The sequence below is a fragment of the Molothrus aeneus genome, chromosome 19 (genome assembly GCF_037042795.1).
Source record: "Molothrus aeneus isolate 106 chromosome 19, BPBGC_Maene_1.0, whole genome shotgun sequence".
Classification (NCBI taxonomy): Eukaryota; Metazoa; Chordata; class Aves; order Passeriformes; family Icteridae; genus Molothrus; species Molothrus aeneus.
The window spans coordinates 8,563,369-8,580,472 of record NC_089664.1 but is presented as its reverse complement, the minus strand read 5'-3'; the positions used below and the strand labels follow the sequence as shown (position 1 = coordinate 8,580,472).

The 17,104-nt window shown below is 49.3% G+C and overlaps 1 protein-coding gene across 1 annotated transcript in view; it reads right to left on the bottom strand.

Annotated features, from left to right (window-relative positions):
- COL5A1 (collagen type V alpha 1 chain) overlaps nucleotides 1-17,104 on the bottom strand; it is a 133,991-nt gene that overhangs the window by 19,590 nt on the left and 97,297 nt on the right. Inside the window, exons 32-49 of the mRNA XM_066562709.1 lie at nucleotides 16,271-16,324; nucleotides 11,866-11,910; nucleotides 11,547-11,600; nucleotides 10,487-10,531; nucleotides 9,784-9,837; nucleotides 9,228-9,281; nucleotides 7,258-7,311; nucleotides 5,620-5,727; nucleotides 5,364-5,453; nucleotides 4,939-4,992; nucleotides 4,238-4,345; nucleotides 2,992-3,099; nucleotides 2,224-2,277; nucleotides 1,530-1,583; nucleotides 1,257-1,364; nucleotides 386-439; nucleotides 196-303; nucleotides 12-65 (exon numbers count right to left, since the gene is read on the bottom strand). Coding sequence (XP_066418806.1) covers nucleotides 12-65; nucleotides 196-303; nucleotides 386-439; nucleotides 1,257-1,364; nucleotides 1,530-1,583; nucleotides 2,224-2,277; nucleotides 2,992-3,099; nucleotides 4,238-4,345; nucleotides 4,939-4,992; nucleotides 5,364-5,453; nucleotides 5,620-5,727; nucleotides 7,258-7,311; nucleotides 9,228-9,281; nucleotides 9,784-9,837; nucleotides 10,487-10,531; nucleotides 11,547-11,600; nucleotides 11,866-11,910; nucleotides 16,271-16,324 — 1,260 coding nt within the window. The remainder of the gene's footprint in view (nucleotides 1-11; nucleotides 66-195; nucleotides 304-385; nucleotides 440-1,256; nucleotides 1,365-1,529; nucleotides 1,584-2,223; nucleotides 2,278-2,991; nucleotides 3,100-4,237; nucleotides 4,346-4,938; nucleotides 4,993-5,363; nucleotides 5,454-5,619; nucleotides 5,728-7,257; nucleotides 7,312-9,227; nucleotides 9,282-9,783; nucleotides 9,838-10,486; nucleotides 10,532-11,546; nucleotides 11,601-11,865; nucleotides 11,911-16,270; nucleotides 16,325-17,104) is intronic.

The window sequence follows — 17,104 nt, the reverse complement described above, 5'->3', positions numbered from 1 at the left end:
GGGGCACTTACCGGCAGGCCAACCTCTCCAGGGAGACCAGGCTCACCAGATTCCCCAGGTTCACCCTACACATGGAAAAAAAAGGGATGGAAATATTCACATTTCTGCAGGGGGATGAGTTTTCTGCTGGCACAGCAAAGGCACTGCACGAGTGCTGCAGCAAACTCCTGCTTCAGGCTCCTCAGGGTGCTTTACCTTCTCTCCTACTGCACCAGGGTTTCCTATTCCTCCAGGAGGACCCTGTGGACCATCTGCTCCTGGTGGCCCAGATGGACCTCTGGGTCCTGGTGGGCCTGGTGGGCCCTGAGAGAAAAGGAGGACAAATTTCAGATGGGTTTCTCAGAGCAATGTCAGTGGTGAAATAAGAAATTTGGAAGCCCCTTACCATCTGGCCAACGTCACCCGTTTCTCCCTTCTCCCCAGGTGGTCCAGGCAGGCCCTGTGGAGGTGCAGAGGGTGAATTTTAGCTGGGAACATCTCAGGTGAGCCCCAGCTCTCACCACCCTAAATGTAAGAGCTCAAATGAGGGATGGGAGACTCCAGGGGGCTCTCCAAAATGCAGTTTGTTGGATCCATGAGTTACAGCAGTCCATGGGTGACAGAGCTGTGCCTACAGCTGCCAGCTCCAGCTGCAGGCAGGCCTGGAGACCCTGAGTTTGGGTTACAATGCATTATAGACTTTTCTTTTGGTTACAATGCATTATAGACTTTTCTTTGTTGAGCATCTCAACACAGTAGAACCAATCTATACCTTAACTATTATCTATAGCCTATCATAACTGCTATAATTGCCATATTCATGTTACTGTTCTCCAATCACTAACAGTTAGTACATTACAGTTTAAGCTAGTACATTTTTAGTTTACTAGTACATTACAGTTTAAGCTAGAAGTTGTTTTTCAGTTTTCTTGCAGTGGAAAATTCTGAGACCTTTTTTCTACCTGCAGCATTTGCTGCCTTGTTTGCCTGTGCTGTCTTCCTGCTTGGTAAAAACATCTTCTTGTTTGGGGTGGGTTTATCCTTTGCTCTAAGCCATAAAAACCCCTTCTAACCAACACACCCTTTGCCTCCTTGGTTATCCAGTGAGACTGGCTCAGCAATTCTTTTCTTCCATATCAAAACTTGCTTCCATCTCTATTCCTTCATCAGACTCTACATTCAAAAATCTTTCTGCTAAGCACACACATCTGTGAGACTTTCTGGTCAAACTTTCATCCTTCCCAACACCTAAACCCTCCCTGGATGCTGTAAATTACCTGCAAGCCCACAGGGCCAGGGGGACCAGGGAACCCTCGGGGTCCTTCATCACCTTTCTGACCAAAGAGGCCTTGCTGTCCTCGGGGCCCGGGCTCTCCATCAGCTCCCTGCAAGGACAGGCTCTGATCAGCCCAAGACAGACGTGGGGACCACCAACCCCACCCCACCACCCCCTGCTCGTGCTGGGCAACAGCAGTGCCAGGCAGGAATCATCCCAGTGCTTCCCAGGAGGCTTTTGGGGGGAAAAAAAAGGGATTTTTGCTAATACTCACAGCTGGGCCAGGCTGACCAATTGGACCCTGGGGACCAGTGGGGCCTGGGGGACCCTGTCACAAAGAAAGAAATGTCAGTGTTAGGAGCAGAGTGACAAATTCACCTGGAAAATGTGAATTCCTTCAATACAATCTCCATTAAAACTGCATTAATTCCCGAAAGAGAGGTGGGGAACAGGGTCAGGCCTCCCTGGACACCCCAGCATTCCTCAGGCTCCTCCAAACACATTTTTGCTGCAGCAAAGCAGTGTCAGCACTCAGCCCTGACTCCTGGGTAACTCATGTTCTTCAGGCTTTGGGCAGCATAAAAAGGGTGTGGAACTGGAATTACCACAGAATTACAGGATGGTTTGGGCTGGAAGGGACCTTTAAAAATCACCAGGTCCACCCTTCTGTCATAAACTAAATCAGAAAGGGAACTTCAGCCAAAGACCCAACTTTGATGGCAACACTGCTCATGTTTCACAGATATTTCCATGCTAAGTGGGTGATGTGGAAATATCTCAGTGTTCCTGGGAGCTGGAGGCTCCCACTTGAGGCTCTCACTCTTTTTTTTACATCATGTGGGTATTTGATGAAGCACAGAAGATGAATCAACATTAGAAAATGATATAAATTTAATTTCTATTTCCAGCAAGTCACACAACGAACCAGACTCAAGAGAAGCAGCTACAGCAGAGTCCCCATCACTCACCTGCTCCCCCTTGTCACCTTTGCTGCCCTTCTGCCCAGGCTCCCCGATCTCACCCTGCCAGGAACAAAGGGACAACATTAATCCATCACCACTTCCCCACCTCAGCAGCCTTGAGGGGCTGCATCCTCATCCCAAACCCCACAGGGACTGAATGGGTGAAGAATTCCAGAGATTTGGCCACTCCAGGTGCAACCAAACCCTTTTCCACCCTACAATTCCTCGGCAGCCACGCCATGCGCGAAGCTGCATCTTGTAGACCCTTTGAGCAGGCACGAGGGATTTGCCCCAGCTGATTTTTCCTGGGAATCCTCCACCCCAGAGGGGCTTAATGAGAGAGGGAATTAATTTGGAGAGGCTGGGCATCTGTGGGCAGGCGTCTGCTACAGGTTTGGGGGACCCAATGTGGATTTCAGGGAATTTCTGCATCCTGCAGACCCTTTGAGCAACCACGAGGGATTTGTCCCAGCTGATGTTTCCTGGGAATTCTCCACTCCAGAGGGGCTTAATGAGAGAGGGAATTAATTTAGAGAGGCTGGGCATCTGTGGGCAGGTGTCTGCTACAGATTTGGGGGAGCCAACGTGGATTTTAGGGAATTTTGTGGCTGGAAGAGGACATGGAACCCCATCTGCTGCTGCCCATCCCATGGGATTTTGAGTTCCACAAAATTCCTCCAGCAGCACATCCCACCCAACTGTGGGGTGCACCACGGTGCAAACGCTGCCCAGCTCCGTGCCAGAGTGACCCCAGGCAGCAGGAGCTGTCCCCACCTTGTCTCCGTCCTCTCCTGGAGGTCCAACAGGACCTGCTGGTCCCGGCAGTCCCACGGGGCCCTGGATGCCATCCCGGCCAGCCGGTCCTTGGGGACCCTTCTCCCCCTGGAAGCAGAGAAACAGGCAGGTCACACCCTCTGACCGATCCATTAGAGCCCATTAAGGTTTTATTCAGCTGCTAATGACTCCTGGCTGGATGGGCAGGAGCAGCAAAGCCGCTTCCAGCTGATGTTTCATCTGTGCTCCTTGTCTGAAAGGAGACAAAACTTCTGTCTTGAGGGATAATGAAAAGAACAAGCAAATGTAAAGATCACAGCTGCAATTTCACTGCTACAGCAACATAATCTGATTTAATCTGAACCCTCTGCCAGCCCTGCCTGGATGACAAACAAGACCCCAAGTAATTTTTACTCCCACCAGCCAGTTTTTGCTGATTCTGGTCCTGCTCCCTCCCTGGCTGACCCCCAGCTAAGGGGGGTTCTCAGGAGGCCCATCCTGAGATTCTGGACAAATAAAACCACCTGAAGCGAATAAAACAATCTCTGTGGCAACATCTACTTGTACTCCTTTGAGCAGGAGTTTTCAATCAAATTTGTTTGTTTACAGGAACTGAACAGTGAATATTTTCCAGTTTTCTCGTCCATGATTGAATTGCATCTGAATCCTGGGTGCTCTCCTCTAAATAAATTAGATGCCACATAAATTGCCTATTCATGCCTGCCCTGACTGACACATGCTGCAGGTACTCAGCAGGACAGATGTTCCTAAAACTGATTCACCAGGAAATTCTCCCCTCTGGATCAGCTGCTGGAGTTTCTAACAAAGCAGCAAGTGTGGCTGTTAAGCAGTTCTGATATCAAAGAGCAGCCTGACATCACCAAAGCCACCTCTGGCTCCTTCTGCTGATGGGGCTGGCTCAGTTCTCTGCCCACAGGCCTGGCCCTTGGCTGATTGTCACCAGGAGGTGACACAGGCTGTGGCACCTTTTCAGCCCCCAGGCCTTCTCCTTGCCTGAGGACACACCAGTCCCTGGGGTCACAGCCATGCTTGACAGGGGTGGCACCTGAGCAGCCGACATCCAGTGGTTTGATGTGCTCAAGACGAGAAAATTCCTTTCTAACTGAACTTTATATCCTTATTTTTTAATAATTTAAATCTCCACAAGGACTGATCCCACACTCAGCTCCCTACTGCACACATCTCCAGCTGTCCCACATCTCTTCATCTTCATACTGGTACTTACTGGAGCTCCCTTTTCACCTGCAGGTCCTGGAGGTCCCTGAGGGCCAGGTCTGCCTGGCAATCCTATAGGGCCAGCTGATCCTGCAGGGCCACGTTCCCCAGGAGAGCCCTGTTGGGAGGAGGAGGAGGAGGAAAGGAGCTTTAATTGCAGTATCAAGCTTCACCCATGGCCAGACAGAGAGAAATCCAAGCTCTTCATCCGTGGGATAACTGCCACATGAAGAGTTGGTACCACCAGCTTAAGGGGCCCTGCAGATTGGGGTTTTTTTTAAATTAAAATCCCTGGAAGGGCTGGATTCTCCTCTGGATGGTGCAGATTGCTCAGCTCCTGGGGACACATAAACAGCCTGGAACAAGAGCATGAGCTACTTCGCAGCCAGCAGGGAGGGTTGGATGATGAATGTTTCCTTCCAGGACGGCCCTGAGCGGGGATCTCAAGGAGAGACAACGTCCAGAGGCAAAGCAGGTGGATTAGAAACAAAATCCTGGATGTTCTGAACCCCTGCAGTTCCCTCAGCCTGTCACGTACATCCACAGCTGACCCCACAAAATGACTGAGCTGTTACATGCAGGGCTTGTAAAATACAGGAACATGCACGGAGTCGTCAGGAAAATCAGGATAAAGCCTGGAGCTGTGACTAACCCTGGCCTGGCCCTGCCAAGCTTGTAAATGGTGCTGCCTGCAGGGACAGGGATACTCACGGCTGGGCCTGGAGGGCCTGGGGGACCTTCATTGCCTTTCAGTCCTGGAGAACCCTGGAGGAAGGAAAACAAAGTCATCTGGGAATTCAACCACTGGAGCAACTGGGAATTCAACCACTGGAGCAACTGGGAATTCACAACAGCAGCAACTGGGAATTCAACCACTGGAGCAACTGGGAATTCAACCACTGGAGCAGTTGGGAATTCACAGCTGGAGCAACTGGGAATTCACAGCTGGAGCAGTTGGGAATTCAAGAACTGGAGCAGTTGGGAATTCACAGCTGGAGCAACTGGGAATTCAACAACTGGAGCAGTTGGGAATTCACAGCTGGAGCAACTGGGAATTCACAACAGGAGCATGGGAATTCAACAACTGGGGTAGCTGGGAGTTCTCCAGCTGGAGGGACCAAGTAGGTTCTACTCACAATGGGGCCAGGGAGGCCTCGTTCTCCAGGGAACCCTCTCAGTCCAGGAGGACCATCCTTCCCTGGGAGGCCAGCAGGGCCAGGATCCCCCTGCAAGGAAAAGGAGAAAGAGCTGAGGGTCTGCTCATTCCATGGAGGCCCAGCTCATCTCCTCAGCCTGCAGCTGGGATGAGGCAGGAGCTCCATTTCTTTTCTGAATCATCCTCTCCATGTCCAGGGAGGGACAGGCAGCAAGGAGGTGGATTCCAGTCCCTACCTTGGTCCCTTCTTTTCCAGTGAGGCCAGGGAGGCCTTGTTCACCTGGGGGGCCTGGAGGGCCCGGGTGGCCTCGCTCACCCATGGGCCCAGTCTCACCAGTTGGACCCTGGAAAAAACCAGTCAGAGAAAACGGGGTGGGTGTTGGCAGAACTGCTGAGGAAGGGAAGAGTGCAGGGTGGGATGGAAGAGGTGCCTTCAGTGCCACCAGCAGTCCCTGGAGACATTCCCCCTCTGGCATCTGCTCTGGAAGTCTCCAACATCACCCTCAGCAGACTGGAGGCACTGAGAACCTCTGGAGTGAGCCCAGATTTCACCCAAAGGAGATGTTACCACCACAACTATTATGCTTAGCTTTCCCTTTCTAATTGAAAACTTCCCAAGCACTCTCCAAGCCCGCTGATTCCTGCTCGGATGGGGCATAAATAATGCATGAGGCTCCTCTGCCTGGCAATTACAGGCTGCCTCCGTGCCCTCCGAGGGCACTCAGGGTGACAAGTGTCACACAGGGCTCCCCAGGGGCTCCTTTTCAGGAGGACAAAAGCCACATGCACAAAGCCACGGTGTCCCTGCCCCCTTGGTAGCTTTGGGGACAGGGCTGTAACTCATGTCCTGCCGCAGGGAGGGCACTTAGAGCACGCAGAGCTCACTCAGCAGCCACAGATCACAGCAACTGCACCCAGCTGAGCGCCACCAAATTGCCACCGAGCCTAATTTGCACTCGAGAAGACAGACACAGCCGTCAGGGGATTGCCCCTAATCAGGGAATTTACAAATCAGGGGCTTTATGGTGTCATTAAAGAGGACAAATTAATTGCTTTCTAATTAAAGAGCTGCTCCCCAGCAGCTCAGGCGAGAAGGCTCGACCCAAAGCCGGTCCTAAGCCCAGTGCAGGCTCACTGGAAGTTGTGCTTGTTCGAGGTGACTGAAAGCAAACCAGCCCAGCTCTGACAGAACCTGGCAGCCCTTGAGATGAAAGAGGGATGATTTTCCTCACAGTGACATGGAAGAGCACTCTGGCAGCACGTTTGCTCTGCCCTGACCACCAGCAGCTGCTCAGCCCTTGGAGATCTCATTTAACTCCCTGGCTGCTGCAGGCCTTTGAGCTGGGATGTGGTTTTTTTAGATGTTTTGTGCTTTTCAGCTGCGTTGTGCTTTTAGCTGGGTTGTGTTGTTTAGCTGGGCTGTGATTTTCAGCTGTTTTGTGTTTTTCAGCTGTTTTGTGTTTTTCAGCTGTATTTTGCTTTTCAGCTGGGTTGTGCTTTTAGCTGGTCGTGCTTTTAGCTGGGTTGTGTTGTTTAGCTGGGCTCTGATTTTCAGCTGTTTTGTCTTTTTCAGCTGTTTTGTCTTTTTCAGCTGGTTTGTCTTTTTCAGCTGGGTTGTGCTTTTCAGCTGTTTTCTCACCCTACTCCGGTTTTACACCGGGGTGGTTGTGCTGAGCTCACAGGAGCCACCACATTTACGTTTTTCTAAACCCCATCCCAACCCCTCAGCAAGGTGAGCTGGGGCCATGGGGGGGATTTCACACCTTCCTCAGGAATTTCAAAGCCACCTGACAAGGCTTTGCCTTCCCTGGAAAAGGAGTCCCCGCTGCACAACCAGTAAAGACCAGTTGCAGGGGTGAGCATTTGCTTCTTACCTGAGGCCCTACGACACCAGGGGGGCCTGGAGGGCCGGTCTTGCCTTGGAAACCCTGTTAGAGAAAGGGAAAAGACAAAGAAATGACATTTCTGTGAGGGTCACACTGCCACCAGCTGCTCCTCCCCAAGTGAAACCCCTGACCAGGGTGGGCCAAATGAAAATGAAATAAAAAAATCAAACAGAAAGTTGGAAAAATGTCCTTGTGCATTTACAAAGGGTGAAACAGAGGAAGAAGAAGGGATTCTCAAAGCTCAGCCCTGCTGTTTGGATGGAGCTGCTGTGCTTTGGCCACTTATATGTATATCTATAAAAATCTGTTCCACTCATAAAACCACGGAGGAAATGGCAATTAAAAACGCCATTAATGGCTATTAAATGGCTCTTAAAATCAGTGTGAATTTCTTCATGCTGAGCAACTCTTAAAAGCTGTTTCCCTTCTCCTGCTGCCCATTCTGGTGCTGGTTTAGGCTCCCTTCTGTCTCAGCTCAGCTCCCAGAAGCTCAGGAACAGATTAACCCACGGGGGCTGAGTGAAGTTTTATCTCCTCCATCAACATTTGCTGAAAGGAAGCACAGCCCTGTTTGTCTGCAAAGGCTGATGAGCAGGGAAGTCTCCCTGACAGCTCCTTCCAATGGCATTTTGAAGAGTGACAACGAGGAACTCTCACCACTGCAATTGTTTGGCTCTCCCAGGCTACTCCTTAAAAAGCACATTAATTATGGTTGTTACTCCAGCCTGCTGACAAGCTTGAGGAATGGCATTTAGGGCACACGGGCTATTCTCTCCTTGCCACAAAAGAGGATCAGATAAATCCCATGCCAACGCTAGCCTGTCATGCTTAAATAACTCCTCCATGCTATTCTGGCTGCCTGCAGATCAGAAAATATCCTGTCACTAATGGGGAAATGGCAAAATATCCTTGGGAAATGAAGGTGCAATTTAAACTCTTATCACAGACAAATATTTAGATCATTTCTGTGCAGGACTTTCCTTATTAACCTGAAGAAAGGGCTTTCCTTTTGTACTCTTTCAGCCTTGGGCACAGAGGCTTTAGAATCTGTCATGGTTTTTTTAGAGCCAATCTTTGCAAATCTAATATGGCCAAATATCTCAGCATGCCTGTTTGCTGCTGAATGGGAATTTCAATAAGGGGAAGTGTTTGACACAGAGATTTCAATCTTGCACAAAGATGCACTGCACTGACCAGGCTACTGATGTAGAAAGAGCATTTAATTCATTTTTTTTTTTTGCTTCTCTCCTTGCATTTTGGCACTGTGAGGAGAAAGGGGACAAAAAGGGGACTTCTCCTGCCTAGGTGTGCAGGGGAAAGTGATCTCTGCAAGGCTGATGGCACAGGTTAACAGAGATTGTCTTTCCTGGGAGAGGCAAATTGAGGAAAGCAATTAGGGAGAGCTTTCAGACCCCAAAATAATTAAAAACCCATTCTCCATTCACTCCTGCAGACTTGGAGGTTGATGCTTTTGACTGCAGTCTCAGAAGCTGATGACACCTTGGATGTCATGGAAAACTCAAGGAAGACTCAATGTCAGTCAGGCTCTGGCAGGTGAAAACTCTTCACCTTTTAAGTTAATCCTGACCTGAGGACTTGGCTCAGAAATACCTCAAAACCCCCTTGTTTTAAAACCAGCCTTGTGGCATGTGAATAAATATCTGGTGCTGGGCTGAGCAGTGTTTGCACTGCCTTGCTTAGCAAATGCCAGGCAAGTTAATTAAATTGTCTGATAAGCTGAGGGGAGAAAATGCATCATGTGCAAAACCTTTTTAATGCTCATTTAATGCCTGGGGAAGGCAGTGGGGAGAAATGGGCTGCTTCCCACAGAGACACACCCTCAGGGACCCCAAACAACCCAGCCTGGGGCTGCACCTCCCCAGCAGCACAGGAGGGTTTGGAGAACCCAAAATGAGCCTCTGGAGCGATGACCAGTCCAAGGTTTTTTGGCTACTTACAGTTTCTCCTCTCTGTCCAGGGTGCCCAGGCAATCCATCCTTCCCAGGAGGACCCTGTGGGAGAAAAGCAGCATCACCCAGTGCTTGGCAATAAAACTGTGCCAAACACTGAATCAGCCCTGCTTGCCCAAGCTCCCAGCTATTTCACAGGGAAATGGAGCTGCAGACCCTAAAAGCTGCACCCCTTTCCTCCCCACACATCTCCCAAAGGATTCATCTCACGGGAGTTGCTCAGGAAATCACTCCCAAACCATTTCTGAGGTCCACCCAGTGTACAACAACTGCAGGGACAGCAGTGCTGTGCTGTCCTCCACGTCCACAGAGGGAAAATAAAGCACAGAACAGCCACAAAAGATCCCAGAGATCCTGAGTCAGTAGGAAATGAACATTTATAATCAGCTGCAATTTACTTGGCTATTTAAAATCTGAAAACATGGCGTTGTTATCAGCATGTCTCAGTGATGCCTTTTCTTGGGAATTTGTCAGGGAATCAGCCCAGGCTGGGTGGGAGAGGCTGGATTATCCCTCTGGATGTCCCAGGAATTGAGTTACTTACAGGGGGCCCTTTTGGTCCAGGAAATCCAGTCGGTCCTTGAGGCCCTGGTGGTCCCTGGAATGGAAGACAAGGCAGAGAAGTTGGTTAAGGAACCTGCAACACTTGATATGAAATATTACAAATATTAACTCTGTGTGAGCAGCAGGTAGGCACAAAGGTCTGGAAAGGCAAATGCTGGGTAGTTGTGTAGAAAAAATTACAAACAGAACAAAAACCCAGTGGGGGGGGAAAAAAAAACCAAACCAGAATTGAGGCTAAAATCATGAAAGTCCCATTGTTTGAGGATTTCCCACCTGACTGTGGTCTGGAGAAAGCAGCAGGAGGTCCTAGAGAACAACATCCTCCAGAAAGAGCCCGGAATTCTGACTGCCTGCAGTCACCCAGGGGTGACTTGTCCCTTCTCCCCATCACTGTGGAGTGATGCTTCCACAGGACACCCAAAGTCCCACCTGAGCCTTCCCTGGAGAGCTCAGACAGGACCTAAGGGCTGGAGATGGCTTGGGGGCCCTCTCTCCACACCAGCACCTTTCACCTTGGATTTTTAACCAGAATTTCCCTTTATTTTCCCTTTTGCTGAGCTGCCTCCTGCCCACTCCTCTCTGCTAGCAGGGCACCCAGGAGGATCCACCTTGCCAAAAACCCTGGCAGCCCTGCAGGCCCACCTCCTCTGCCAGAGCCTGCTGTACCCCTCAGCTCCTCTTACCCTTTCTCCAGGAGGACCAGGGGGGCCATCACCACCAGAGTTGCCCTTTTAGGAAGAAGGAAAACAAGACAGCATTTAAAAAAAATACCCAAATCAGCATCACAGCTTCTTGTGTGCCAAGGCTTCAGATGGCACCAAGCCCACGGTGACACCACAGCACAACTCCCCCAGGCCTCTCTAATAATAATTCTGTGGCAGGAACAGCAGCCTGTGACAAATGAGCAGCTGCTTGTTCCCCCCACATCCCCTCATAAAAATCCTGGGGAGATTGGGATATTTCCACCACACAGTGGGCTCCCTCAGAGAGATAAATGCCACCCTGAAGAGGGGGGATTTATACAAAATTCATGCCAACACAAAGCCCAGAAATCTGTTTATAAACAAAAGCTTTGTTTCCATCCAGCCTGGTGATCAGTGCTTAGGTAATCAATCAGTGCTTCAGGATTGGTTTGGAGAAAAATCCCAAAGTTTGCCTGGTGGCCAATGCTGGCTCAGCAGTGGGAAGGCAAAAATGGCTCAAAAAATGGCTCTCAGGGGGTTTAAACTCGATTTAAACCCCAAAAACGAGGGGCTGGGGAGGTTTAGGGGCTGTGGGGTTGTGCTGGTGTCGGGGTTCTGTTGGTCTCCAGTCTGGGAGTGCTCTCAGAGTCCTGCTGGCTCCTGGGTCAGAACATTTACAGATCCTGGGCACATCCTCTGCAGCTGGGTCATGAGCCACTGAGCTGGGAATGAGCCTCGGGAGGGCTCAGCTTTCCCAACCCAATGGAAAAGGAAAGGAGGGAGATGGAGGCTGGTGGAGCAGCTGCTCTCCACACCAACACTGCCTGGGACACCACCCCAAAGGCTCACACACAGCCCCAAAACCTCTCTGCTCCTCATCTGCCACAAAAAACTCAGCAGCAGCTTCACCTCCACCTCCTGATCCTTGGATTTATGTGGATTTACAGCCCTTGGGCAGGTCTGGACAGTGATCCCAATGCCCACACAACATCTGCTCTCTGAGGGAATGGATCTCTCCAGGAGCAAAGTCCTGAAGTCCCTTAAAACCCCCAAGCCTTACCTTTGGGCCAGGCTTTCCAGTGCTTCCCCTGGGGCCTCTTTCCCCACGTGGACCCTTGAAAAGACACAAAAAGTGACATTTGAGGCCTTTCTGAGCTGTGTGGGGTCAATAAATCATCCCAGCAGCAGCAAGGGCTGACAGGAAAGTCATCAGAAAGATTTAAACCACATTCAGTGGAGACACCCAGCCCCAAATCTGTGTCCCCCTGGCTCAGCTGCAGCTGCTGAAGGCCAGGTCCCATCCCCAATGAGGACACAAAGTTTCCCTTTGGCCAGGACAAGGTTTTGAAGGACAAAAGGATGAAGAACAGGCTGCTCACCGTGGGACCACGCTGCCCCCTTGGACCTGGTTTGCCAGGAGTGCCCTGGAATGGAAAAGGAGAAGGGATTAGGAACCCACAGCAGAGCCTGTCACACACACACACACAGCCTCAGGACCTCTCTGCTCCTCATCTGCCACGAAAAACTCAGCAGCAGCTTCACCTCCACCTCCTGATTCTTGTATTTATTTGAATTTATAGCCCTTGGGCAGGTCTGGACAGTGATCCCAGACAACATCTGCTCCCTGAGGGAATGAATCTCCTCAGGAGCAGCATCTGAAGTCCTTTAAAACCCCAAAATGCTTTCAAAGACGAGGCCACCCCCTCAGCATCCCAAAACCTCTTCAGCTCCACCACCCAACACCTGTAACCCCTTTTTCCCCACTGATCCCTGCTCCTGACGTGGGGCAGGGCCCTCACCCTGTGCTCCAGGGGTTCCTGTGGGGTTTGGAAGGTGTGACACAGGTTCCTGTGGGGTTTGGAAGGTGTCACACAGTGACACAGGTTCTGTGGGGTTTGGAAGGTGTGACACAGGTTCTGTGGGGTTTGGAAGGTGTGACACAGGTTCCTGTGGGGTTTGGAAGGTGTGACAGGTTTCTGTGGGGTTTGGAAGGTGTCACACAGTGACACAGGTTCCTGTGGGGTTTGGAAGGTGTGACACAGGTTCCTGTGGGGTTTGGAAGGTGTCACACAGTGACACAGGTTCTGTGGGATTTGGAAGGTGTCACACAGGTTCTGTGGGGTTTGGAAGGTGTCACACAGTGACACAGGTTCCTGGGGGGTTTGGAAGGTGTGACACAGGTTCTGTGGGGTTTGGAAGGTGTGACACAGGTTCTGTGGGGTTTGGAAGGTGTGACAAAGGTTCCTGCACCCCAGGCCAATTAGGCTGCCCTACATCTTTCCAAATTTCCCTAACTCAGAGCTAAACAAGGACTTCCAGGCGTTGTTTGGCAGCAGCTCGTGAGCTCTGACAGCTGCACTGGGCTCCCTGGGATTAATCCTGCCGTGGAAAAGGCGCAGCCTGCTGCAAATAAAGCTGGCAGCACATTAAGCTGAGCCTAAAAGCAGAGGAATGGCCTAAAAGCCCAGTTTGGGCTGGTGTCAAGTGGCCAAAACACCACGGGAAGAAGTTTTGACTTTGCCCTGGGGACCTGCAGCCTGTGAATGGCACCAATCACCTCGAAAGGAAAGGAGAGGAAACCTCCATTCCCTGGGTGCTTAAAATATCCCTTTGCCATTTTCTGCCCCAAATCCATCACCTCAGAGCCTGCTCAGCTCTGACACTCATTAACCAGCAGAACATAAAACAGGAGCTGCAAAACTTTCCCATCAACTTTCCTGCAGCTGCTAAAATTAGTCCTGCTGAATCTTCCTTGTTCTTGCAGCTCCATTTATTAAAGCCTGCTGGCATTTTTTTTTTTTAATTAATGGCAAAATTCGCTTTAAAATATTCCAGCTGGTTTTGTTGGAGCTCTGGGAGGCTAAATTGGGAGCAGGTGGGGAGGAGGGGGTGCTGCCTCCCCTCAGGTAGCCCCCCCACACTCCTCTCCTTCTCCCACAATTCTATTTTTTAGCCAAATTTCCCCCTGCTTATTGTTGTCATTAGTCATGCATTCATGTGCAGTCGCAAAGAATTTATATCCCCTGTAAATACACACAGACCTGTATTTGTCAAACAAGGATTTTGACATGAAGGCAGCTAAATTCAGATTATTTTCCAGGCACACCAAGAAATAGTTGGATTTGGGGAGCTCTGTCAAACTGGGCAAGCAGGGAAAATCTATTGCTCCCTTCTAAAGGCAGAAAATAGCTCTTAAAATAAGATTTATTATTCATGTTTAAGTATTGATTTCATGAGCAGGGCTTGAAAAGATGCTGAGCCCACCTGGAGCCGAGGAGGGGCTCGGTGCTGAGCAGCTCTGGGGGGATTTAATGGCTCAGAATTCTCCAAAAGCACCAAACAGAGGAGCAAAAGCTGCTTTGGGCTGGAAGGGACCTTAAAGCTCAGCTCATTCCAAGCACCCCCATGGGCAGGGACACCTTCCAGCAGCCCAGGCTGCTCCAAGCCCCACCCAAAGCCACTCCAGGCTCCTTTAAACAGTTTTATTCCATCTTTCCTGCAGCTTCCCTCCAAATTCAGCTCATCCCAAAGATTCTCTTCTCCAGCAGTCCCAGTCCTCCCAGCCTTTTCCCAACCTCATCCTCTAATCATCTTCCTCCCTTTTTCCCCTCCCTTTTCAGCCATTTTTACCTTTTCAGCCCTTTTTTTGTACAACTGAACATCCACGAGCTGAACTTTAGTGTTTGGGCGTGTTCAGCACCTCAGCACTAAAATTTAGCTGCCTGTGCAGGTCTTGCCCTTCCACCTCTGATTTTCACCTTTTTTTTGAATTATTTAAGAACTTGGGAAGACTCTCTGTGCTGCTGAAAAGCTGAGCTCCATTTCAGCAGAGAAATGTGGGATTTGCATGATTTTGGCCATATAAACCAGGGAACTGAAGAGCATAATGGGGATATTGTGATAAAGGAAAGACAAACGAATGATTTGGGGGTTTTGCAGCTCCAAATTGAATTATTCCACATTGAACTGCAGGGGAAAAAAAAAAAAACCTAGAAATTTTATTTCTTGGCTCCATGTGAACACATTCATAAACCAAACAAATTGAGTGGTCTTAGGAGAAGCAGAGGGGGATTTATCAAGTCTGACTCAATGAGGCTTAAATTAAGATGAGGACTGGAGCAGAGTGACCCCAGCTCAGCCTATAATTCTGTGTATAATTGCTTTTCTCTTTTTTCAAACGGGATACTTGGGAGGAAAAAAAAAATAGATGGATAGGAAAGCTGTTACTGAAAATCAACATTTCTGCTAGTCTTACATTTCCAAGCTGAGCTGCTGTTGCTAATGGAAAGATTTGTCCATGAAAATCTCTCTGTACACTGATAAAGTGAATGCACATTGATTAATTTGGTATAAAATGGTAGAACCCATTGGAAATAATAAAAAAAAATTTAAAAATTAGAACTACCATGAAACAAATCAATGTTTGAAAGGTTAAAAAGCCATTTTTTAATTCCTGAAGTGAAGAAATGTGTGGCAAGCCAAGGGTGTAACTAAATATCCTCACTACCTCCATGAAAGGCACAAAGCTCATTTGGAATAAAAGTGAGGGAAGTGCTGATTTTTTGCCTTCTCTTCTCTTCTCATGGCTTGGTTCTGAAGCTGGGCCCTTTCCCATCAGATCTGCTCCCTCCCCAGCCCCTTTCAGGCTGGAAAATGCCAAAATTCAAACCTCAGCCCCCTCAGGGCTTGTTCCAGCCTCAGCAATGCCCAGCTCCTGGTACCTTCCCCACTCCCTGGAAGGTTTCCCATCCCCTCCCAGCTGGGATTTGATTCCATCCCAGAATAGAATCATTCATGGATGCGCAGGGATTCGAAGCAGAACAATCCCTCCCCTCTTTTACACCCCCCAGAAATCCAGCCCGGGGGTTTTATTGCTGGATATTTGAGAAGGAGGGGGGTAATTCCAGGGAATTCCGGGCTGAATTTCCTGGCCTCCCTCCTCCTGTCCAGCCAGAGCAGAGGGAGGGATGGGGATGAGAATTTGTAGCTCCAGATGAAATGAAATAATAAAAAAAGGGGGGGGGGTGGATAGAACCCAAATTGCAGGGGTAGGATATTAATGCAGTGCAAAGTGATTTATATTTGCTGGGCTCCTCTCAAAGCTGCCTGTTAGAAGTCATTTCTATTTAAATGAGAGTAAAAAGGAAACTAATTCCACTTGCTGTCCTCACTCCCCCTTCTTGTCACTGTGACCGGAGCTGGTGCAGAAAATGACTTTGTTTGTACTCTGAATCCTTTAATTCCAGCATGTTCTGCAGCAGATAAAAAATAAATCAGTATATTTAGACAATCCCTACTCTGAGAGAAGGCTGTGGAGGTGGGGTGAGAGGCAGAGACAAGGCTGGGGGATGAAACCCCCTGATTTTCAGGGTGTCTCTGAATTTTGAGCAGCCTATTAAAAGCACTGAGAGCGTTCTCAGCCGCGCATTTAGAATTCAAAGTTAGGTGAAAGATGGTTCTGGCTGCTTCTGAACAGACTCAGCCATCCCTAATAATTACTGTTAATTAAAGAGCTCTTTGTGCCCTGAGCAAAGTCCCAGCAAAGGATTCAGGTTCAGAGGAGCCTCTTAAAATATCCTGAGGGGAAAATTCCCAGGATTTAATTGGGAAGGTGCTGGCTGTGCCATCCCTAGCATCCTCCTGTCCTGCAGCAGGAACCTCATCCTGGGATGAGCCTTTTTGGGCAATTCCTGAGCGGAGAAGCCTTTGGAGCAAAGGAATGGTCCCCAAATCTCTTTGGAGAAGAAGAAATGAGTGAAGCAGCGGGGATGCAGCAGCTCTTACCCGTGTGCCCTTCTCTCCGTTGGCTCCTGGGAATCCTGGGAAGCCGATGGAGCCCTTGGGGGAAGAGCAGAGAGGGAGGGAGAGGCTCAGGACCGCCCTGGGGCAGCTCTGGCCATCCCCAGAGCCCCCAGCCCTTGTGCCCCAAACCTCCCTCCAATGACAGCAAAACCAGAGGCCTGGGGTGCCCTCTGAAATTCAATTTTCTCCAAAAACAACACCAAAACCAAAATACCCATGGCTCATTATCAGTCACTACAAAAACCTGAATTTTGGGGTGACATTCAATTTTCTCCAAAAACAGCACAAAAACCAAATACCCATGGCTCACTAGCACTCACTACAATAACCTGAATTTTGGGGTTCCCTCTGACATCCAATTTTCTCCAAAAACAGCACAAAAAACAAATACCCATGGCTCGTTAGCACTCACTACAAAACCCCAAGCCCATGGTTGTGATGGGAGCCCAGGCAGGGTTTTGGATTTTAGCTCCTAAGTCACTGTGGTGCACATGAAAATTTAACTCCTGGCTTGTTTCTGTCTGATGCCAACGCCTGGAGAATTGCTGCTGCTGCTGCTTTTAAAATATGGATTAGTCCAAGAAAATGCAAAAAAAACCCACCCCCCACAATCTTACTCCAGATATAAAATGTAAATTAAAAATAAAGCAGCCCCACCACAAGCAGGAAACAATCTCTTGCAGATAATTCTGTCTCCAGAATGAAACAAGCCTGGCTTGGTTTGGTTTTTTTTTTTTTTTTTTTTTTAAGCAGGGAACATGAATAATAAAATACCATTCTTACAAAAGAAGTTAACAAAAACAGAAGTTCCCAAAG